At 39.3% G+C, this 24711-nt stretch overlaps 1 protein-coding gene across 2 annotated transcripts in view; it reads left to right on the forward strand.

Moving 5' to 3' along the window:
- The window catches only part of SV2B (synaptic vesicle glycoprotein 2B), a 165961-nt gene that overhangs the window by 106840 nt on the left and 34410 nt on the right, over window positions 1-24711 (forward strand). For both annotated transcript variants that reach the window (XM_020964491.2, XM_020964512.2), the window contains 2 exons: window positions 168-1049; window positions 24385-24565. In XM_020964491.2, the coding sequence (XP_020820150.1) occupies window positions 503-1049; window positions 24385-24565 (728 nt within the window). In that variant the 5' untranslated portion in view covers window positions 168-502. The remainder of the gene's footprint in view (window positions 1-167; window positions 1050-24384; window positions 24566-24711) is intronic.

A 24711-nucleotide genomic window follows, 5' to 3' on the forward strand; every position in this document is an offset into this window, starting at 1 on the left:
CATTTATATTCATTTAGTCCTGGTCTTTTTATGGGGAGAGGTATAAATAGATTAAAGTTTTCCTGTTTCATGAATTTCATTGCTCTTGAATTGTACTTTGTCTGCTTTATTGGTTGTTTTGGCAGTAATTTACAATTTTCTTATACTTGTTCTTCCCATTCTCCTAGGGTGCGACCTTCACCAACAGAATGAATCAGAGAACCAAGCAATCTGCTAACTCTTCCTAACTCCTTGTCAAGCAAAGCAGGAGATACATCTCCAATCAACAGCTCCCAACACAGTGCTCCTGTGGCTTTTGAAGGAAGCAAGACTGAAGCGTGACACTTTTTTTTTCAAGACTTCTGTCTGAAACTGACCTGAAAAAAGTTCCAGGGGTTTTCTTTGTACAAATCCAGTCTATTCAGGAAATGCAGTTGGTATAATTTTAGCAGACAAATATAATTGGTATCTCCAAGTACCACTTGATGCAGTGTGGAGTCTGCATTTAAACCATACACTTATAATGGATGATGGTTATAGAAACAGTGCAAATCTCTACCGTGGAGCAAGGGATATAGCTAGAGAGGCAAATTGGCAGTCTAGGAACCAAGGAATGGATGGCTATAGATATCAGGATGGCAATTATGAAGGGTATACACCCAATGACAGCTATTACCGGGGAGGAAATGAGTCCAACCAAGATGAAGATGCCCAGAGTGATGCCACTGAAGGCCACGATGAAGATGATGAAATCTATGAAGGGGAGTACCAGGGCATTCCCCACCCAGATGACATTAAGGCAAAGCAGAAGAAGAAATCTCCCTCCAGGTCTGATGACTACAGAGACCAGAAAGATCTCATGGCAGAACGTTTGGAAGATGAAGAACAGCTGGCTCACCAATATGAGAATATCATTGAGGAATGTGGTCATGGGCGCTTCCAATGGACACTCTTTTTTGTTTTAGGTTTGGCCCTGATGGCTGATGGGGTGGAAGTTTTTGTGGTGGGTTTTGTCCTTCCCAGTGCAGAGAAGGACATGTGTCTATCCAGTTCCAACAAAGGAATGCTAGGTAAGTAAAATCTTTAAAGTCATTCAATTTGAGAACAATAAAAGAAAAGCCTCAGGATCTAATTTCTTTCTTTTTGGACTCTAAACAGTTTTCCATCCCCAAACCAATAAACTAGATTTTTTTTTCCTGTCAGATTTGGGATCTGCAAGCTAATTGGGCATCTGGACTTCATCCATTCTCTCTCTCTCTCCCTGAGTAGTCTCTCCCTGAGGTAGTCCCTCTGCTTTTGTACCTGAGGTCTTCTGAGGCAGAGATAGAGTGGCTTATTGCCCACTTTCTTGAATGATGCATGGTGGAGGCCAGGCATCTGCCCAGGAGGCTCACAGTGGAGTCAGACACCAAAGCACTGTGAGGCCCAGAAGGCTTCTCTAAGAAAAAAACTTTAGCAAGCTCACAAATGAAACGTGGGACCAGAATGATTAGAGTCAGGCACCCAGTGTCGGGGATTAAATCAGCTAAGATTTCAAATGATATTTGATCTATTTTTAATAAATACAGAAAGAAGATTGGGAAATCTGTTCTGAGTAGAATCTGATTATAGTAGAATTCATTATTACAGAGATTCAGGTCTACTGCAACTCCCCCCCCCCCACCAAAAAAAAAGTCCTTTTAAACACATCAGCCCTGTAGGAAACAAAGCCTGATACAAATGCAGTTAGCTTAGCACTTGGGTGCCTGTCCTTCAGTTCTAGATTTCTAGAGGGTTCATATGACATTGTGATTTTTTGAGTTATTTAGCCATGTGTATCTTATTAGAGGATTATTCAAAATGAAGAGAGCTCTGACGACTACAGCCACTGAGACAATCGGAGCCAGAAGGAACTGAAAAAAAGACTGGGTATAAATGAGAAAAGAAAATGAATTGAGAAATAGAGCTTTCAATATTCTCCCTCTGTATCTATAAAAACAACAACTAAACAACCTCCCATTAACGCATTGTCAATGTGAATGACAGTTAAAAAAAATCCTCCTCAGAATTTCCAAGACATTAATTTGTTTTTCGAAATTACCCACTGAATCCTCCAGTCCCTGTTAGTGCAAATTGGCAGTGTCAGTAACAATTTCATGCTGTGTCAGTGTCTCTGTTACTCGGTGCCTGGCAACCTCCTTAACGAAGCCCCAGTATGTCTAGCTCTGTTGCTCACCAGTGTGAGTGTTTGGCAAGAGAGAGGCAGGGGAGATGAGGTGGGGATGTGTTTGTGTGTGTGTGTCCTGGTCCTAACTGCCGCATTCCTTCCTCTCTCCTAGAGATACACCTGGTCATATTTGTACCCTTCTATACAGATAGAAAAGATAATGCTGACTCACCCTCAGAAATATTCCCTTTGACTTCATTTTTCCAGCAAAGGGAGTGAGTTTGAGGCAGGTCCTATCACAGTGCTTTACATAGTTCCCTGTGACTGAATGGATGTGGGATGGTCTCAGTGGTCTTACATTTGTCTTTAGCACTTGAGCATTTTCAAAGTGCTTTTTCACATATTATTTTGTTTGCCCCAAGGACACCACATCTGGCATGGTTTTGAATCTCTTACTGACAGACTGTTCACCTGAAGAGAAATTAATGTCCTGTTGTACTCTGCTGTGGTCAGAATGTACCGACAGTGTGGTGGTCAGTTCTATGGGTCACATTTTTGGAAGGGTAGTAGCAAGCTGGAACATATTCAAAGCAAGGTGACCAGAATGGTGAGGGGATTGGAGACCATGCCATGTAAGAGTTGGCTGCACAACTGTAAGAGTTGGTTGAAGAACTGGGAATATTTTAGCCTGGGCAGGGGTGGAGAACCTGTGGCCCTCTAGTTTCTCAAGTGTGGCCCAATGACTGAGAAACACATCTGGAGAAACACATCTACAGTATTGTCTGTTGTTTGGTGGTAAAGTGAAGGGACATTTTAGGAAGGGTATTGACAAACAGGAGAGCATTCAGAGGAGAGTGACCAGGGTGTTTAGAATTCTGGAGACCATGCCATATTAGGGTTGGTTGAAGGACTGGGAGTATTTTCATTTGAAGAAGAGAAGGCTTTAGGGTCACAACAGCTATCCTGAAATATTTAAAGGGGAGTCATTGTTAAGTTGAAGGATGGGGAACCTGTGGCCTGGAGGCCAAGTTGCCCACCCCTGGTTTAGACTTACTCTGTTCATCCCCAGAGGGCAGAATTATGAAGAATGGGTAGGACTTGCAGAGAAACAGATCTCAATTGGATGCAGGAAAAACCTCTTAACAAAATTGTGTAAAAGCAGTAAGAGGGAATGGGTTCCCTCCTCATTAAAGTCGTCAGGTAAAGATTGTGCCTCTTCTTGGGGGTGTTGAGTGATTTCTGCACAAGACTAGATTGCATTTGAGGGCCTTCCTATCTGAGATTCTGTGATTTAATCTTGGGTAGGGGGACTTAGTCAAAAAGTCAAGTCAACAAGCATTTCTAAAGTGCCTACTACATGCCAGCCACTGTGCTAAGTGCTGGAAGCATTGAGCAGTGACTTATGGCAGGTATTATTATTATCCCTGTTTGATAGATGAGGAAACTGAAGCGATGAGAGCAAAATCCCACAAATAGTAAGCTGTGGAGCTGGCACTAGAACCAAAGGGTTCTTCTTCATTATCTAGTGTTCCCTCCAGTAGGCCAGGCCTTCTGTTTAGGGATGTAGTCTGTGGAAGGGAAGTCTGATAATTAGTCCCAAGTGGGGATTAAACTCCTGATGCTGGCCTTGGTAGCTTGGCCTTCTAATATCAATTGGACCAGGCATCTACAATTTTCTTCTATCCACATCCTGCTCAGCCATTGATTATAATACATAATAGCTGGGGTGAGCCCCTGAAGAGGCTCCTCAACAGGAACTGTAACAATAACTGACATTTATACAGACCTTAAAGTTTGCAAAGTGCTTTACATATAAAGTTAGCTTACTTTAGTCTTACAGCAGTGTGTTGAGATATGTAGTATTAGCATTATGATTCCATTTTAAAGATGAGGAAATTGACAGTCAGAAAGCTAGACTTTGTCAGTGGCAGGATTTAAACTCCAATTTTCCTGACTTCTAAGCCTAGCATTCTATTCCCTGTGTCATGCTGCCTCTCGGGAGATGCTCTTTATTTTTCGGTATTTGATATTTCAGATCCTTTGAAGGCCACCTTCTCCGTGAAACTTTTTCTCGTCCCCTTAGAAGCCCCCTCCTCTGAATCCCATCATACTTTGTATCAAAGACTTATAAATCACAGAGGTTATATACTATGCACCTAGGTGATGCAGGCAGTAGAGCACTAGACCTGGAGTCAGTAAGACCTGAGTTTGAATTCAGCCTCAGACACTTACTGTGAGAGTTTGGGCATGTTGCTTTTGCTTCAGTTTCCTCATCTGTAAAATAGAGAAATTAATAGCAACTATCTCCCAGGGGTTATTATGAAGATAAAATCAGAAATTTGTAAATTGGCTTGCAAACCTTAAAGCACTATATGCATCCTGTTGTTGCTGCTGGACCTCATTCAGTGCTTGGCTTGGAATCAGATGCCAAGGTTCAAATCCTGCCTCTGTCACTGTCTAGCTAAGTGACTATGGGCAAATCACTGAACCTTGTTTGAGCTTCAATTTTCGTTTCTCTGAAATGAAAGAATTGGCTTGGATGACTTCTGAAGTCTACTGAAACTCTAAATTGATAATCCTATTAACACATGTATTAATAATAATAGTTGACATTTACATAGTACTATAAAGCTTGCAAAGCACTTCACAGGCACCATCTTTTTTTAAGTCTCATAATTCTGAGAGGTAGGCACCTTTGGTTTTATTATCCCCATTTTGCTGATGAGGAAACTGAGACTTAGAGAGGTTAAGTGACTTACCTAAGGGCAGCAGGGTAGAGCAGTAGATAGAATACTGGACCTGGAGTCAGGAAGAGCTGAGTTGAAATCCAGATTTAGACACTTAGTAGCTGAGTCACCTTGTGCAAGTCACTTAATCTCTATCTCCTTAGGTTTCCTTATCTGTAAAATGGTGATAATAATAGCGCTTACCTCCCAATGACATTGTGAGGACAAAATAGTATAATATTTATAAAAGCACTTTGTATACCTTTATGGACTGTATATATATATATGTATGTATGTATGTATTTGTACACACACACATATATACATGTATATATACATATATACGTGTATATATATATACACACACACATACATATATATGTGTATATATATACACACATATATATTCATATACATATATATATTATATATACACATGTATATGTATACATACACACACACACACACACATATATAATTACCCATGGTCAGACAACTAGTGTCAGAGGTTGGATTTTAAGAGGTTGTACTAAGTGCTAGAAGAAATATAAAACTTAGATAAGATATCCTCCCCGCTTTTTACACCCTAGAAGGGGCAGATATATGCTATAGCATATAATATGTTATTTATATTATAACATAGCATAATGTAATGTAGGATGCTGGCTAATGCTTTTAATGTAGGAACAAGAATTTTGACCTAATTTAAGTTGTGTCGCAGATGGGGAAGGTCAAGAAGGCTTAATTTAAGAATGGAATAATAATATGACAGCAGCTGAAACCAAACTTCTGTCACTTGTTTAAGTTGTCTCTTTCATGTCCAGAAACCAAAAAAGCCTTTGTTCACAATTATTTGGTGATAAAATCAATTGTAATCAGATCAACAGAGCACTATGCCAGTGGGCTATCCATTAGGATGTGGAAATGGTTTTATTTTAGAATTTTTGTTTTGTAATGGTTTTTGTTGCTATGAGATTTTACATAATCTTTACATTATGTGGTCTCAGGGTTATACTTTATATCACTGCCTTACTGTTTATATCAATAGTGCCCTCTACTGCTTAATCTGCTTTAACACAAAAAACATTTATTGTGATAATTTTAATCATTGCAAGAAAATGCCCATTAATCCAGAAATAATGTCTTATTGTTCATACACCTGCTTCCCCAAGAAAAACAAAATTTATTTCTGCAAAAGTTTTTAATTCTTTCATAATTTTCATCCCTCTAAAAGATATGGTACCTTAGAGCTTATTTTGTGTTGCTGTCTATTTTTGCTAATGTTGCACCTACTCTGGCTATGCACTGTTTAAGAAAGTGATTTATGGCAGTAACAATTGTATTCCAGAAGCTTTATGGCTTCATCTTTGCCTTTGGGAAGAAAACCTGAGGGAATAGAAGATGAGTGAGTGTGTATGAGATGAAATTACCACTTGAATTTTCATAACACTAAAGGGATGTAGGGACTACACATGTCACGAATGATTATCTTTTTGCTGTTTCCATGCAAATGGAATGAGCACAAGTAGTTAGATTTGTTGGCCACTGCCTCTAGAGTAGTTATCCTCAAACTCAGGGATCTACAGTCCACTTTGGTGGCAATAAGAGGCCCTGTGGATCAAAGTCACCCTTGCCAATCTACCAACAGAACAAAGGTAAAAATCCATTTTGAGGAAATATTGTTTGAGCAGGTATGTTGTCATCATTATGATTTTTTTTGGTATATTCTCATTTGAGCTGCTTAATTTAAATTAACATTTTCATCTCTCTTTCTCTTATATATGTATATTATATATGATATATATACATATATATCCTCATTGCTTCAGCTTTTTATCTCAAAAGAAATTAATATTTTCCTCATCTTGGATGTTTGTTAGGAATAATTAGCTATTTGTGCAGCTCTTAATCCAACATGAAAAAAAGAGAAAAATGAACACAGACTAAAATAGATCATTTAATACAGGGGTTCTTAATCAGGGGTCCATGGGCTTGGGGTTTATGTATAGATTTAAGAGGGTCTTTGGCATTAGAGGGGAAATTACATTATTATTTCAATAGAATTGATTGTCTTTGTAATCCTATGTATTTTATTATAGGCATTAAAAACAAACTGAGAAGGGGTCCATATAAGCTTCTCCCACCAGATTACCGAAGGGTTCCATGACGCACAAAGGTTTAAGAATCTTTGATCTTGTCTATCTCCCTCATTTTACAGGTGAGGAAATTAAAAGCTAGAGAAATAAACAGGGAAGCTCATAAGGTTCCAGCTCATAGGGTGAGTTAGGGAAAGATTTAGGATAAGAACCTGCGTCTCCCAACTCTTCATCTAATGTACTTTCCTCTATATGATACTGTCATATACATATGTCAATATACATATGTAGCATTAGTTCTTTTTTTTTTATTAGAATGTTACCTTCAGTCAGGATTGAAAGAGATTTTTTTAAAACGTAAAGAGTTATATTCATAGATTCCTTGTCAGAAAGGGTTAGAGACTGTGTAACTTACATATTAATGATCTCCCAACATCAGATGTGAGCTTCAGGACTCTCATTGTTATGGCAACCTGGTGTTGGAGGCTCCTTCTGGCCCCGATTTAGATTTGGTGATATGAATGAAATGAATGAAAGACCATTTATTGTTTATCTGCCAAGCACTATGCTAAGATCTGGTAATATAAACACAAAAGAACCTTAATTCTTTTTTGGTTTATTCATTCCCACCCAAATTATATGGGATCTTTAGTATTTGACATAACATACCTCCCTTCCACTAGTATTTCCTCCCTCAACATATGTTGACCAAGGCTCCTAAAAAGCACAAAGATTTAGTCAAGGAAAGCAAAAACTCTTGAATCAATACTCTGAAAATAAACAAAGAAGCCAGTGAACAACCCACCTACTAGCAGCTACCATTGGTTGTTGTCCTTTGTCTTGGAAGAGGACCAAAATGACATTACTATACTAGAGTCAGGTTTCAGTGTGTGTGCCTGTGGCTGATTAGACCAATATGAGCTCAGAATGTTCTACCACAGGTCGGACAAAACTAGTATGTGTGAACATTTGGGGTGGATTCTCTAAGTTTGCAAATCTTGTGTTTTTCTTGAACTATTTCAATTTTGCTTTGCTCATAGTGCATAGCACCTTTTCTGATGTGGGCATGCCATACTGAGTGGTCCTGTGCCAATGTCTCCCATGTCATACAATCAATTCCGAAGTTCCTAAGAGAGACCTTGAGAGTGTCCTTGTATTGCTTCTTCTGACCTCCATGTGAACACTTGCCCTGTGTGAGTTCTTCATAAAACAGTCTTTTTGGCAAGCCTATGTTTTACATTGGAACGATGTGGCCAGCCCATCAGAGTTGTGCTCTCTGAAGCAGAGTTTGAATGGTTGGCAGTTTAGTTTGAGAAAGGACCTCAGTGTCTGGTATCTTATCCTGCCAGTTGATCTACAGAATTCTTCTAAGACAGTTCGATGAGAGTGATTCAGTTTCTTGGCATGGCGCTGGCATACTGTCCAGATTTCACAGGCATACAACAATGAGGTCAGCACAATGGCTCTGTAGATCTTCAGTTTGGTAGTCAGTCTAATACCTCTTCTCTTCCATACTTTCCTTTGGAGCTTCCCAAATACTGAGCTAGCTCTGGCAATGTGTGTATAAGCCTCATTATCAATGTGTACATCCCTGGAAAGTATACTACCAAGGTAAGTGAACTTATCCACAACATTCAGAACTTCTCCATTTGCTGTAACCATGATTCCATGCATGTATGGTGTGATGGTGGTTGATGGAGCACCTTTGTTTTCTTGGTGGTGTTAGGCCAAAATTAGCACAAGCAGCAGAGAATCAATGCATACTTTGTTGCATCTCAGCTTCAGAGACTGCACTGAGTGCCCAATCATCTGCAAACAGAAAATCATGCACCAACACTCCCTCCACTTTGGTCTTGGCTGGCAGTCTTTTCAAGTTGAAGAATTTGCCATCAGTGCCGTAGCTGACCTTGATGCCATGTTCATCTTCACTGAAAGCATTTGACAACATGGCTGAAAACATTATAGTTAATTATTGATGACAATGGGCAGGTCTCCCAGTATAGCTGCTATCCTTTATTGTTGTTCGTTTTTGTTCTCAAAGAGGACCAATGACATCAGGAGGGTGATATCTTGACTTATAGTGGATTGGATTTCAGTGAGGCACAGCTGTGCCAAGTCATCTGCCCCACCCTCTCTTCCAGAGTCATCAGAGTCCAGTGAGAAGACATAGGTAGAGATGACTGGTTGTGGCCTGCTATCAAAGCTATTTTGGTCTCTCCTCTGGCTGTACCATGTCTAGGATAGAACTCAATTTGCCATTCTTCTCAAGTCTGGCAATTGTTGCCCAATGCTCTGTCATTCTTGTTTGGCTTTGTGTCAGAGACCCCTTTTAGCTTCTGCTAGTGTTACTCACATTGTACTCTTCCTCTATTCACTGTAACACACTGGTGTCTCAGTTTGCTTGTCCCCTCCTGGCCATGCTTTTCATAACAGGTAGGGAGTGAGCAGAATGGTACCAAAACTCTTTCATCACCTATGTCAAGGACTTTCTGTCTTCTACCTTGTCCCTGAATCCAGCTATAGCACAGAGCCTGCAGAAACCAGCTCTGTTTCTCCCCAAGACTTAAGTTCTACAAATCTTTCACCCCCCTGATAGTGCTTAGCCATCAAAGCACCTTACATTCAGCCCCAGACTCCCAGAAGATCGTGTCACCCTCCCCTTCTCTTTGTGAACTTGGGGACTTTTTTTTCCCTTTTCTGTTCCCTACTTCTCCTCTTGAAAGCATCAGAAGGAGGGACTGGCAGGGAATCTAGTTAGTCCCAGGGGCCTTTTCTGTAATAACTGGAATAGGGGAAAGGCTGGGAATGGGAGAAGAAGCTAGACAGCAGCCCCATACAGACTGAGGGAATTTTGAAACCTCTGCCATACTTATTTAGAAGCAAGTAGCATATCATTTATTGATGATTATCCTATGTATAATAATTTTCCCCTCATCTCCTTCAGTAGAGTGCACATGCTAAACATGCACATGTAGCATCACAGGAAGAGTAAAGGAGAATCAAATTATATGTCCCCTCCCACCAGGTAATAAAGTGACACATGGTATATATTATCTTGTCAGATTAGGCGCATCATTTGATTTGATTTGCTATTCTCTGAATTCAACACAATATTTTCAGCCTCCATGCTTTCACCTAGGCTATCTTTTATGCCTGGAATGTATATTATCTTCACCTCAACATCTTAGAATTCCTGGCTTTCTTCAAGGCTTACTCAATCACCACCTACCAGGAGCCTTTCCTGATCCTTGTAAATTGTCAGTACTCTTTCCTACCCCAAATTATATTGTGTTTCCTTACTGTGTCAATGTATTCCCCTGCAGAATGCTAGCTGCTTGAGAATAGGAGCTTTTTTTTTTTGTGGTTATTGTTTATTGTGTCTGAATCTTCAGAGACTAGCATAGTGCCTTGCACCTAGTGAATGCTTAATCAATATTTGTTCACTAGTAGATTTCCCTAAATCAGGAAATGACAATTGCTGAAATCTGGACAAGATACTAAGGGCAAAAATTAGTCAGCTCAGGATTATCAGCCTGAGGGATGAAAGGTCAACAGGCTGGCAATTCTCCTTGATCAATCAACAAAGAGGATTGTTAGGAGTGATCTAGTCATAATTCTGGGAAGAGTAGAGGGACACAAACACACCAGTCTGGCCTTCTCTCCTACCTCCTGCCCTTTTATCTTTGTGGAAAGGAAGCTCAGGTCCTCAGTGATGTTTCATAATAGAAAAGCAAAAATGCCCCATCTGATTCAGAGCAGTGGTTGTAAACATACCCCTTATTTGTAAATAGCACTAAAATCTTTCCCAACAAAAGCCCAAATGAGCAGGTTTGTATTTAAAGGTGAAGGACTCATTAGGCGCTTAAGAAGAAAATTGGAATTTAGCAGGGGTTGGGAGGTGGGAAGAAGACAGATGGTGCTGTGAATTTTACAGCTATGGCCATGTCTTGTGGTGTCCTTCTGAACAGATTGAGTGCAAACACCCTCCCACTATCTAGGCCTGGCCAAGGCTGCTTAAAATATTCGTTGTGTGCATTTTCCGTTTCATGTGTGCCTATCTGCTGCTTTCACCATGTAAATCCGCCTTATCTAGGACTCTGCAAAAATGAATCCAGAGTAGTAACATGGATTCTTCTAGGTTTCTCACCCTGTGTTGGGGACAGGCTTTAAAAAGGAGCCTCTTTTCTCTGGGTGGTGTTGAAAGGACCTCTCATATATAACATGGAAGGCTATTCATTAGGAAGTATGCCCACATTCATTTTTTCTCAACTATGAAACTATGAACTATGTATGATTATGAAAATGCCACATGAATCAATCTAATGAACTCTTTTCTATATCCTATCACAATTCAAGGGCATGGAGATGCTAGATAAATAGCTACATAACTAAACTGTCCACCAAGATAAATGCCATAATTATAGGAAAATTGAAGAAAATGACTCATACATGACTCATACATTTAAAATAATTTCAATGCAGTGTTTTTTAACACACAAGGAGTGTGTGTGTGCGTGATCTGAGAGTTTATAAATTCACAAAACTCCCAGTATGGAAACTTCCTGCTTCAATGCAGATTGGCAACTCATCTGTAATTTATATTCTTAGAAAGTTGCCTGATGGCACTGAAAGGTTAAATGATTTGTTCTTGGTAGCTATTGTCTTTCAGAGGCAGGTCTAGCTGATTCCAAGGCCTCATGCTGTCAAAGAATCTACCCGGTTAAAATTCAATTCTTTGCGCATTTTGCTAACTTTAAAATTTTATTTCTTATAAGAGACAATAGAAAGACTTTTCTTGCAGGTGCTAGTTAGCATTTTTGCTGATTACTTTGATGGGAGCATGGATGAATGCTTATTACATTTGTAGATAAGTCAAAACTAATACATTGAATGGAAAGACTGTAAATCCCCAAAGATCCCAACAGGTAAGAATACTGACCTAACTCTATTGTTCTGAGCCAGAGCTTAGTGACTCAATTACTTCATCCTCAGGTAGGGTGAACAGTGTCAAAGCCCAGTCCTTGAATCTTCCCTACATTTCCAAGAAACGTGCCTTACCGCTGACTGTTTGACTAGGGGTTGTCTAGGAGTTTACAGATCAGCTTAACTATGAGCCTGGATCCATTGCATCCTGAAAGCACACAGTAGAGTGGGATGGAAAGAGGCTGGATTCTTTCCTAATAACTAGCTATCGGGCCTTGAATTAGCTAACCTCTCAGGATCTCAATTACCCCAACTATAAAATGAAAGTGAGAGACTAAATAGATAATATTTAATAATAAATAGCTAGCGATAGCACATTGAGATTTGCGAAGCAGTTTACATATGTTATCTCATTGGGTCCCCACTTGTGAGGGTCAGTCTTAAGAAATAGGTGCTATTATTATCTTCATTTACACATGAGGAAACTGAGGCTGAGAGAGGTTAATTAATGTCCCTTTAAGTTCTAGTGATATAATCCTGGGTCTTCCTTTCTCTCCAAATTTTCTCCTTCCATTCCCAGACAAAATCCCTTCTTCTGTTAGAAGTTTTGTTACCTTTCAAGCACATTTCTAGACATGTATGCCCTGAGGAGCACTATTTCTTCACCCAATTATTCTCTAAATCTTAAAAATTTCTTTACAATTTTTAAAGGATTTTTAGCCCTGATATGATACTGTACGGTCCTAGAGCTGATAGAAAAAAATACTACCAATGTAGTAACAAGGTAGTTGGGAAAAAGATTCAACAAAAGAAATTTAAAATAATTTTCCTCCTGGCTTTCCTGGAGCCATATTTAATAGATGAAGAAACTGAGACCCACTGAAAGGAAGTAACTTGCCTAAGATAGTAGAGTCAAGACTAAAATCTAGGAGTTTAGGTCACAATCCAAGGAAGAAATACCTAGAGGTCAATGTCCCTGTAACTTCCCAGAGGCAGCTGGGTAGCACACTGGATAGATCACTGACTGGGTCTGGAGTTTGGAAGACCTGAGTTCAAATGTGACTTCAGACACATACTAGCTGTGTGACCTTGGGCAAGTCACTTAATCTCTGCCTCAGTTTCCTTAACTGTAAAATTAGGATAATAGTATCACTTACCTCCCAGGGTTGTTGCCAGGATCAAATGAAATAGTAATTGCTGGCATATAGTAAGTGCTATTACAAATGTTAGGTATTATTATTATTGTTTTTATTACTTAAGCTTTGTTTGCCTCTGTTTTTTTTTTCCAACTGTAAAATGGGGATAAAAATAGCACATACCTGAAGGGGTTATTGTGAGGATCAAATGAAATAAAATTTGTAAAGCATTTAACACAGTACCTGACATATAATAGCTGCTATTATAAAGGCTTATTCCCTACCCCATTCCCTTCTTGTGGCTCTTAGGAATGCTACTTAGCCATCTGTAGGCCTCAGTTTCCTCATCATAGAAGAATAAATTTAAATTCTGGGCCACCAAGCAAAAATCTAAAACGATAATAATTTTTAATAACACCTATAGCAGGTACCTCACAGGATTATTGTGAATTTCAAGTGAAATTGTATATACATGGAAAAATTCTTCGCAAACCTTAGGGCACTATAAAATGTCAGTTGTTATTCCTGTTTGCTTATTTATAAAAAGTTCACTGAAAAAGAAACGGAATTCTGCTGGAGAAGACCCCTTCCCCACTACTTTCCTTTTTCACTGCAATGTTAGGGCTGGTTGGGTGGCATGACTCAGCAGGCTCTTCTGTATTCGGATGCCCCTGTCCAACTCATTGCCACTTTATCCTGGAACCTTAAAAAAAATCAAGTCTAAATCCTGTGTAAAGTACAAGCACATAGTACCTTGAATAGACAAGACAAGTTTGTGTTACCAACTGTAAAGCAAGTGGGTATCTCAACTAAACCTTACCAAATCAAAATTTTCTCATGAAGGGCAGAAACACATATACCACAGACCAAATTAGGGTGCCAAAAATAACACACACACAAACACACCCACACCCATCCACACACATTCACACGCACCTACACCCACACCAGAGACTGTTTGAGCCAGGGGGAACATTAGTGACCACCAAATTCCAATTCGTCATTTAATGGATGATGAAGCTCACTTCTGGCAAAGTTTATAATCGAGGTTATGTAGCTAGTTAATGGCAAAGCCCAGGATTAGAAGCCAGGATTTTTGGCTACCAGGCCTATATATTTACTATTCCACATTTTGCTAAGCTAGAAGAGATTTAGGATAGAAAGTAAGAAGAGTAATTCTCAAAATACTGCATTTTGGGGGTGGAAATGGGGAGAATTCAGGAAAAATGAGCCCTTACAAGTGAAGAGAAGCATGAAATTAATGTTGACTCTAAAATGGCTGAGATACTGAAGTCATTTGAGAAAAATCCATCTTTAGAAGAAGAAATTAAGACAGTAAATTTGGATAATTAGAGCATAATAGAGTCCTCAAAAATAACTGTAACACGAAGCAGATAAGGGGCGAATTGGGATGGTAAAAATGTGTTTTATATATGATGGAAATGCTAGAAAATATATCATATCTGCAATTCCAGATGACAAGCTCTGAGGCATATGGAGAAAATGTCTTAATATTATGGGTAATGTGCTAAAATTAAAAATCTTTGATTACTACCTGGAGGGATTCTGGAGAAGAGTGGGGATGTGGCATTCTGTGAAGTGTGGTGGGGGAGGGGGTCTGAGAAAATTCAACAAAGGGCATATCATTCTAACCTTCAAAGGAGGATTCCTGAGTTTCTTGAACAGAACTCAATAAAGAGATATTGAATTAAATGAATGAAAACCTGAAATGACCTTGCAAGAAATTGGAGAAATAGAGTTGGTATGATACATTGAGAAGCTCCTTGGCAGAAAGATGAAGACAATTAAAGGGAGATCCTATTAAAACACTAGAATGATTAAAGGAGTATAAATAAAGAGTTTGCCCATTGGAGTGTGCTACTTTGCTGTCTTACTGTGATGTAGATCCAACCCCGAGGGTGACACTGAGTTCAGCAGAGTTCTGTCAGGTCTTGCCAAGCTGGCAAGGTTTCCAACCATTGTACTCCTGGCAGTGGACTCCATGTTTATTTGAGAACCAGCTTAGGTAGCTTTGGAGAGGTTCATCACAAGAGGGTCAGCCATCAATCAAGTAATGATTTTTTTTTTTGGTGGAGCTGTTCATGGAGTTGGTTTTCTAAGAGGTACAAAATGGTTTGCAATATGTACCAGTGGAGAGACAATCCACATAGATGAAATCACAGATACTTGAAATATTAAAGTAAGAAATATCCTCATAGGACCATAGATTTAGAACTGGAAGAGATCATAGAGACCATCTTGTCCAACTCCCTCATATTATAAATGAAGAAACTGAGGCCCAGGTAGGTTAAATGATTTGCCTAACATGACACGAATAGTGAAAGAGGTGGGACTTGAACTCAGGTCTTCTAAGTCAAATCTAAGGTACTTTTTTAGCGTTAACGCACAGACTAAATAACTTAGTAGACAGAGATCCTATCAATGTTAACTCTGTTTTTAACTTGCCTTTTGAAACATTTGGAGTTTAGTCAATTTAAATTAGGGGTAACCTTAGAAATGTGTCAAAACTCTGAAGTGGAAGACTGAAGTACAAGTCTCACTTATGTGACCTGTAAGTCACTTAACCTTCAGGTTTTCTCATCTGTAAAATGGGGATAATTATACTTCTACTACCTACCTCGCAGAGCTGCTGTGAGGATCAAAGGAGAAAATGTGGGAGGCGGGAAGGCAGTATGGTCCTGGCAGCTAGGTGGCTCAGTGAATTAAGTAAGCACAGTGCCTGGAAGTCAGGAGGACTCATTTTCCTGAGTTCAAATCCAGCCTCAGATACTTATTAGCTGTGTGACCCTGGGCAAGTCACTTACCTCTATTTGCTTCACTTTCTTCATTTGTTAAATGAGTTGGAGAAGGAAACAGCAAACCGCTTCAGTATCTTTGCCAAGAAAACCCCAAATTGGGCCATGAAGAGCTGGATGTGACTGGAGAGCGGCAACAGCAAGGATCTGTGTTGGCAGACCCTGTACTATTTGACATTTTTGTACATCTTGGTTCAGGCTGGTCTTATAGTTTGCCCAGGGTCACACAGCTGGTAACTGTTAGAGAGAGGATTCAAAGCTAGGTCTTTTGGACTCCAAGTTTAGAACTCCATCTACTCTACCATACAGCCTCCTAATGATGCCTTCAGGGGCAACTGCAAACTGTAAGATGGTTTGCCTTCTTAGAAAATTTCCCTAAACTCAGGGTTCTCCAAATGTAGAAGTAGGTTTAGGAGGTCCATGAACTTGAATGGGAAAAAATACATCTTTATTTTTGTTTGCCTTTAACTGAAATTCAGCATTTCCTTCAAATATTATTCTGAAAAGGGATCCATACACATCACCAAACTGCCATAGAGTCCGTTACACAAAAAAGTTAAGAACTGCTGCCCGAAAATGTCCTGATTTTTGAGTTTTTTTGTTTCTTAATAGTTTTTCTGTCTCCTCCCTTGTTGCCATACAATTGGGTATCACTTATATCACTGTCAGTGTACCTACCTCTAGCAGCCTCCCCAAATTCTGTGCCTCATTTTCTTATTTCAGTCTTTTGTAGTCTGGGGAACCATATCACTAAGGTCATTATAAATGGGTGCAAATTAACATCAAATAGCTTCAGCAAGGACCAGAGCTTTTGATGCATGAATAAAGTACAATGTGCTTTAGCACATTGTTGTTGGTTTTTTTTTTTTGACCTCTCTTTTGTATACTCAGAGCTCTCTTTTTGCTTACCTCCTGATTTTTAACAGTATTCTGGATAGCTGAGGTTGGCTGATAAATTGCCTCTGGATTAATGAGACATTATTGTATAAAACTGCTGAGTCTGATACTCTAAATTGATTTCCTATTCATCAGCCATAAGGGCTGTACAGCAGTCCTTTGGAGATTTGTGCAGATTAAAGGTCTATGCGTGTTTGAGGAGAGGCAACTGTCTTCCCTGGTTTGGTGTCAGAATACTATTATAAAAAAAGGTGGAAAATCATTAAAATCGAAGGAGAAAGGCCAGGTACGTGAAGACAAAAGGCTGCGGTGTTCTAGCAGACCAGGATTACTTGATTTGTTTGCTTTTAAGAGCTGAACACCTGCCAACTTGGATTATTCATCAAAAAACAAATAGCCTTGGCCAATCATTCATTTAAACCACAGAATAATAATGTGGGTTCAGTCACAATCTACCCTACTTGCTGATTATACATATATCTGGGTGCCATGGGTTTCAGGCAAAACCAGGCCTTTGAAAATCCATTTCCAAACAGGGACAGAGAATCTATCAAAACCCCCAACTGCTGATGCTGATATCATATTGCACAACTGGAAAACTACAATTGAACGCAGAATGTGATACATAGACACACACATCATTCAGTTGGAGACATCACAGGAAGCTATGCAGCCATACAAATAACCTGATTAAGTTTTAATATTGTAACCTTCCATTTGCAGTAACGTGTATCGAGAAAGTGCCTCGGGAAAGCAGTGCATCTAGAATTTAAAACCAATCCGGCTTACATATATTGTAGAGAGGAGGCATAAGATGAGATTTCCTTTAATTTGCTTCTCCCTACTCTCCCCCTACCCATGGGATTAGGCAAATAATCCATACCTAATTCTAACTCATCAGTAGGTGGGTTGAGCACAATGTAAAAAATCTGCAGGAGCTTTGGCTTCTGAACGAGATGAGATGTAACATAATGGATGGAACCTTGAGTTTGGAAGCAGAGGGGTCCAAATCCTCCCTCTTTCCTCCCTCTTTCTTTTCTTTCTTTCTTTTTTTTTGAATTAACCTATGTAGCCTTGTACAAACCACCTCAGTTTTCTCATCTAAAAAAGGAGGGAGTTGAGCTAGATGGTCTCTAAGATTCCTTTCAAAAATCCTGTGGATTTTTTGGCTTCCCCACCAAACACACATCTACAGTTTTATCTAGGGAGCACCTAGTAATGCATTTCATCTATCAATGCAGATCAATTACTGGGTTCACTGAGAGGTTAAGCTACTTTCCAGTACCATATGGCAGCCCTTGTCGGAGACAGGATTTGAACTCATATCTTTCTGATGCTGAAGATGGCTCCTCTTTATTAACTGTCACAATGCCTCATTACTTTAGACTGGTGGGACATGGTAACAGCTATCCTTCCAGCTGCCCTTATGAAGATGGAGTAAATCTCACCCGCATAATTTTAGAGCTAGAAAAGACATTAGAAACCATCTAGTCCTATACTTCTGTTTGAGAGATGAGCAAACTGTGACCCAGAGAGATTAAATAACCTATCTAAGTTTCCACGCTTACCTAGTGGCAGCACTATTATTAATATCTATGTCTCATAACTCTGAGGTCTGTGTTTTTTCCCACAATACTAAGCTTCTCTGATTAGTGCCTTTATTTCATTTTATCAATAATGGAAACGAGGCTGAGAGAGGTTCCGTATCTTTCCCAGAATTACATAGCTAGTTAGTAGCTGTAACCAATGTCACCTGTTAGTTTAGTGCTATTTCTGAGATATTAACCTATGTCTTTTATCGGTTGATGTCCTCTGCTACAGAAAGTCAGGCATGTCATTGTTAGCTGATTCCATCAGGATATCTGAAGACATTTAGACAGGAGTCAATGGCCTGAAGTAGTGAGCTTCCATCACCTACCCAATCTCTGAGTCTTTCTCACTTTTACAGATATTGATCTATGATCTGACTGATACGCTCATCTTAGAGATTCTACTTGGCTCAGTACTGCTGTGGGCATGACAATCCATGTTTGCAGAAAGTCTGTGAGCATGTAAAAACCAGCCTGCTTGCTGGATTTCTTTCAAAGTAATTATAGAGGAGTTAGAAAATCAGAACTGAAATCTGTATGTCAAATCTATATGTCAATCCAGTGAGTGGTAACTGGGAAGTACACAGATAAATCTAAACCCCTATAAAAATTAACAATTGGTGGATGGGATGGAAGGGAAAAATGGTTACTATTGATCTACTTTCAGACCCTGAGTGGAGATTTTCTAAGAGAGAGTTAATTTGAAAACCCAGAAACAAGAAGAAAAATGAAGTCACTTACGTGCTCAGCAGCCTCCATGCTGGTCAATTCCTAGTAGTTCTGTTCTTTCCTCTCTGTAAATATAGCTCATTGTGACCAATCTCGCCACTCCCTATGGATCACTCAGGCACTCTAGTGTTCCTGTTTTCTGTGTCTAATCAGAATATTTTCTCTTTAGTGAAATCCCTACATCCCCATGTTTTTCTATCTTTTCTCATTCCCTCTGTAGCAACATAGATGATACACCATTAAATATAACCCCTTATATGTTCAAATAGCAATGTGAGCACCTGCTATGTGCGTGCTCTAAGGGGTATAGAGAGGAGTAAGACACATATCCCAGCCTTAACAAGCTTATAATTTGATCGACCCTTTAGCTGATCAAATGAGCCAAGTACCTTTACATCTCCTGTGGTAAGCTGTTTTCGGGTTTCCAAAATATTCCTCCCTTCCTCTTCTCCCCAAATCCCAGATTACAAACAGAGCAGATACTCACCCTGTCCCAGCTGCTTAGTCTTGTCTGTCACTGCATTGCTGAGCTAGGCCTCAGCCAGTGAGGAGAAAAGGACAGGATAGATGGGTTGTTGTATGGAGCTGCTATATCTGAAAAATGAATTCTGTTCTAAAATAATATAAAGAAAATGGTTTGACCTAGATCAGGGGTGGGAAGCCTGCAGCCTCGAGGCCACATGTGGCCTTCTAGGTCCTCAAGAGTGGCCCTTTGACTGAGTCCAGGTCTTACAGAACAAATCCTTTTATTAAGGGGATTTGTTCTGTGAATGATTATGCCCTATTTTATTGGCAAGGAAGCCTCAGAGAGATTAAATGACTCGCTCATGGCCATGAAGCTCAAATTAGAAGCAGGATTTGAACTGAGGAATTTGTGGCCCTAAGGCTAACTATCGATTGTGCCACGCATGCTAACCCTCTGAACATGGATAGAGTTACAGCAGGAAACAGTGGAAAGTGGTGCTGGCTTTGGAGTCCAACTCAGTGGTGCTGGATTTGGATCTTGGCTCTACCACTATTGCCTTTGGGACCTTGGGCAAATTACTTCTCTAGGCCTGTTTCCTCATGGCAAAATGGAGTCAATTACCTCAAAGGTCTCTTCCAGCTCTAAATCTATGATCTATTTGAAAGCAAGAGGAACTCTTTGAAAGAGGCATAGCAAATAAAATGTTAGACTTGGAATCAGGAAGACCTGAGTTCAAAACATATTTCAGATACTCATTTGCTAGACAAATGATCCTAGAAAAGTGACTTAACTTTTCTCAGCCTCAGTTTTCTCATCAGTAAAATGGGGCTAATAATAGCACCATCATCACAGGGCTGTTGGAAGGATCAAGGGTTGAGTACTTCATAAACCTTAACATTCTATATAAATGCTAATTATTATTGTTGTTATTATGTTTTCATCATAGCATGCCTTGATTTCTACTCCATTTCCTTTTAGCCTATATCATGATAAATCTTCCTTGAATCATGTAGGGACTAGTCTTTTTACCTAGAACTCCATGGCTTAATGAAATGGGAAACCTTGGGCTTTGTCTTTTTACCTAAAGATTTCCACAAGGAGGAGGAGATGATCATATCCCCAGAGCAGTTTAATTCAGTTTGTTCAGCTCAGCTCAGGTCAGGTCAGGTCAAATGTATTCTCTGTGTGTCCCCTGGGTATAGTTCGCAGATATTACCCTGGTGGTGGGACAATAGCCTCACAGAATGTTGTTTTTTATGTTTGTTTCATGGATGTGTGCAGGAATATTAGAAGCACAACTCAGGTTCAGCATTTTACTGTTTCTCTGGTTGGAGGGGAGAAACTGAAACAGATCTGGAGGGCGTATCTTTGGGTTACCTTGTCACATCCTACAGAGCTGGGAAGAGAAAAATCAGGCAGCTTTTTTTTTTAAAGCTCTCCCAAACTGAAAGAGAGATGTGGAACTACAAATAAACCAAAACAAAATCAAAGACAAACAGACAAGGAGCTGCAGTGGTTTAATTTTCACCTAATTAGCTGACTAAAGTGTAACTAAGTCCAGGAAATAACAGAAATGCCAGTTTCTACTTCCCAAAGGATTAAAAATCATCATCACTATCCACATTGTATGGAGGATAAAATTATTAAATGCATGTTGTTATTTTGTGAATTTAACCCCTAGCCCTTTCAAAAGTCACACAAACCTAGTAAAGATGAGCTTTACCTAGATCTGGAAAATAACACTTCTGTCCATCCACCTCCAGGGAAGCAGTGAAAGAATGGGATATGTATACAAAGACAGGTGAATGAGTTACCATATTTTTTTCCCCTCGAAGATGATCCTGAACAGGATGGTGGGTGTATCAAAAACACAATACTTAGGAGGATTCTAGGATTCTTGATAGGGGTTATTGTGATATTAGTTCTAGGATGGTGGGACATGAATTTGGAGTAACTCAAGGAATCCAGGTGCCCACTACCGCTTTGAATTGTACTCCAACTAGAGGCCCTTCTGACAACAACTTGGGATTCAGGAGTATAGACTTAGGCTGTGCCAGACTTGTTTACAGCCATGCATCATGATATCTACTTACCTGGATGGCTTATGGAAAAAAGAAATGGACCTGAAGTCAGGAAAGCCTCCCACCTCGATATACACTTAGGGAATCATTCTATCTCCTGTTTCTGACTTTGCAAGGCTGTTCTCCATGCCTGGAATCCTCTTCTTCCTAATCCCCACCTCTTAGAATCTCTAGACTTAGCTCAAGTACAATCTCCTATAGGAGACTTCATATAATTCTTCTGATTATTAGTGCCCCCCCTCAGCCCCAGCATACTCCTCAAATTACTTTGTATTAGCTCTTTTGTACTTTTGCATTTACTTATGTAGAATATGTATATCCTATGTTAGATATGTCTAAATGGGTTGTCTAAATGTATAGACTTGAAGCTAACAGGTGGCATAGATTTGGAATTTACTCCAACCCTCTTCAAGCAAAGCTTTGATTTCTGCCTTCAAGAGAGCAGGAAAAAGGCATGGTTGGATGATTGGTCCTTTCTTTGCCTATATCTAAGAAAGGTATTGGACTAGATTAATATCTATCTGATTCACAGATGTTGCTAGTATAAGGGTACAATAGATTCAGAACAAAAGTTGCTTTCCTGGTCCTCCTTAAAGGATAAGGGTAGCCCCAAGCTTAACCTGCCAGCTTGATTCTTTCCTATAAAAAAATCACAAATTGTATATAAGTAAATAAATTAATCTAAGCAAACTGAAATTGGAGGAGTTATATAGTTTAGAACATACCAGAAAATATACTAGAGTAAGCAAGCTCTTTAGATGGGAGTGAGATGAAATCTCAGCTTAAACCAAAAGGGAGCGCCCAATCTCATCCAAAGGAAAGGTTCTCATTCTCTCTCTCTCTCTCTCTCTCTCTCTCTCTCTCTCTCTCTCTCTCTCTCTCTCTCCTCTCTTCTCTCTCTCTCTTCTCTCTCTCTCTCTCTCTCTCTCTCTCTCTCTCTCTCTCTCGTCTGTAGAGAGACAAACTAGAAATCAGGGACATATTGAGGAGGTGGCTTCCCCTACATATCTATAGCTTTCAAAATCTTTCCTTGTGTCTCTCCTGAAGAGTACTTGGCACCATACATGTCTTGCTTCTAAAAAACAAAAACACTGACACTAATTCCTCCTCTGATGTTGGTACTCAGTCTCAAGCTCAGTATCCTCTCTGCCAGTCTGGAGTCATATCTCCTTCCCCATACCACACACAGGAAATCTTAAATACTTTTATGAAAGTATCAGTTATTATTAGATGGAAGTATCGATTGATGTAATACTTTACTGTTTATTTGGTCAGTTGTATAAGGGTCACCTATGACTGTAGGTAGCTCAGCTATCTGGCAGCTATTTTAGCACAATATAATTGCATTACTACAAGTGTCTAGAAATTAACTTAACAAGGTGTTTTTTAAGAAATCGACTTGATTATAAGACAAGTAATTGTTTACATGTTTAGTCTTGTTGCTTCTTTTCCATGTCATCTAAAAGATTCAGTCATTGGATATAGCTTTATACATGCCCTTTTTTATATGTTCTATTTTTGCCTCTCCTGGCTCCCAGAAGCCTAAGAAATAAAAACATTTTGAAAACCAACAGACATAGACTCTGTCTGACTACATATTCTGTATTCATAGCCCTCTACCTGTCCATAGAGAGAAAGAGAGTTTGTTTCACAGTCACTTCTCCAGGAAGAAGGTTGTCATCACAATGGACCAAAGTTCAACTCTCTTTTATTATTAGTTTCATTCATATTTTCATATTCATTGTGTTGATTGTTGGTCTGATTCCGCTTACTTTATTCTGCATCTATTCCCATCATATATGTTGTTTTTTATGATGCAATAGTACTTCATTACACTTCTATGCCACAATTTGTTCACCCATTTTCTAATTTATAGGTTTCTACTTTGTTTCTAGGGGTTTTTTTTGCCACCACAAAAATGCTGTTATGAAACTTTTAATATATATTGGGCCTTTCACCTCACCTGGATATAAAGTCTACAGCAGAATGGCTGGGTCAAAGGATATAAACAGTTTATTGATTTTTCTTACGCAATGCTAACTTGTTATATAGAATGGTTGAACAAATTCATAGTCCTATGTTGACCGTTTCATCTTTTATCATCTTTCCAACTTTGAGGAGAATCCTCAGAGTGATTTTATTTTGCATTTCTCTTATCATGAATAATTTAGAGTATTCTTTAACATAATTGTTGATAGTTCTCAATTCTTTTGGAAACTGTTCATGTCTTTTTATGACTCATCAGCTGGAGAATGACACTGATACTTTGCTGTCCTACCCTTCACTTTGAAATACTTTGTTGACTTTAAAGAAACTCTCCATACCCATTTCAACAAAATGGCAATATATTCCTTTGAGAGGAACATTTAAAGATAGAGCCATGGGATAGAAGTTCTCTGGGGGGCTTTTTTGACCAGAAAAGGAACCATTAAAAAACAAACAAATATATTCCAAATTGTAAACACTTAGGGCATGTTTACTAGTCACAAGATATTCATAAATGCTTACTATACATAGTAAGTGTTATATGTAGTAACTTATCCTTGTACATTTACTGTTCACATAATTCTACTAAGGCCTTACTTTCATAGAACAAACTTTTTAAGTTTACAAAGTGTTTTCTTTCCTTAGATCATATATGTTAATGATGCTGTGATTTCCAGGAGGGAAAATATGATGGCTGTCCACCATTCCAAAATATGTTCCATTTTGTATGCAGAACACTTTGAATATTCCTACTATTTCTCTCTTTCTCTGTGTCACTCTTTCTATTACCTTCTCTTCTCTCTCCCTCTCACAGGGCTGATAGTCTACCTGGGAATGATGGCCGGGGCCTTCATCTGGGGTGGCCTGGCAGATAAGCTTGGGAGGAAGAAAGTCCTTGGCATGTCCCTTGCAATCAACGCCTCCTTTGCCTCCCTGTCTTCTTTCGTGCAGGGCTATGGCTTCTTCCTCTTCTGCCGCCTTATCTCTGGTATAGGGTATGTACATTAGGAACATAAGACACGTCACTCTGAGTCAAACCAGTGATGAATGCAGAAAGAACATTGACTCTGGAGTCAGATGACTGGGTTCAAATTCCACTTCTGATCCACTTGTGTGACCTTGGGCAAGTTTCTTAACCTCA

This window comes from Phascolarctos cinereus, unplaced genomic scaffold (genome assembly GCF_003287225.1).
Source record: "Phascolarctos cinereus isolate Bilbo 61053 unplaced genomic scaffold, phaCin_HiC Scaffold_3;HRSCAF=262, whole genome shotgun sequence".
NCBI lineage: Eukaryota > Metazoa > Chordata > Mammalia > Diprotodontia > Phascolarctidae > Phascolarctos > Phascolarctos cinereus.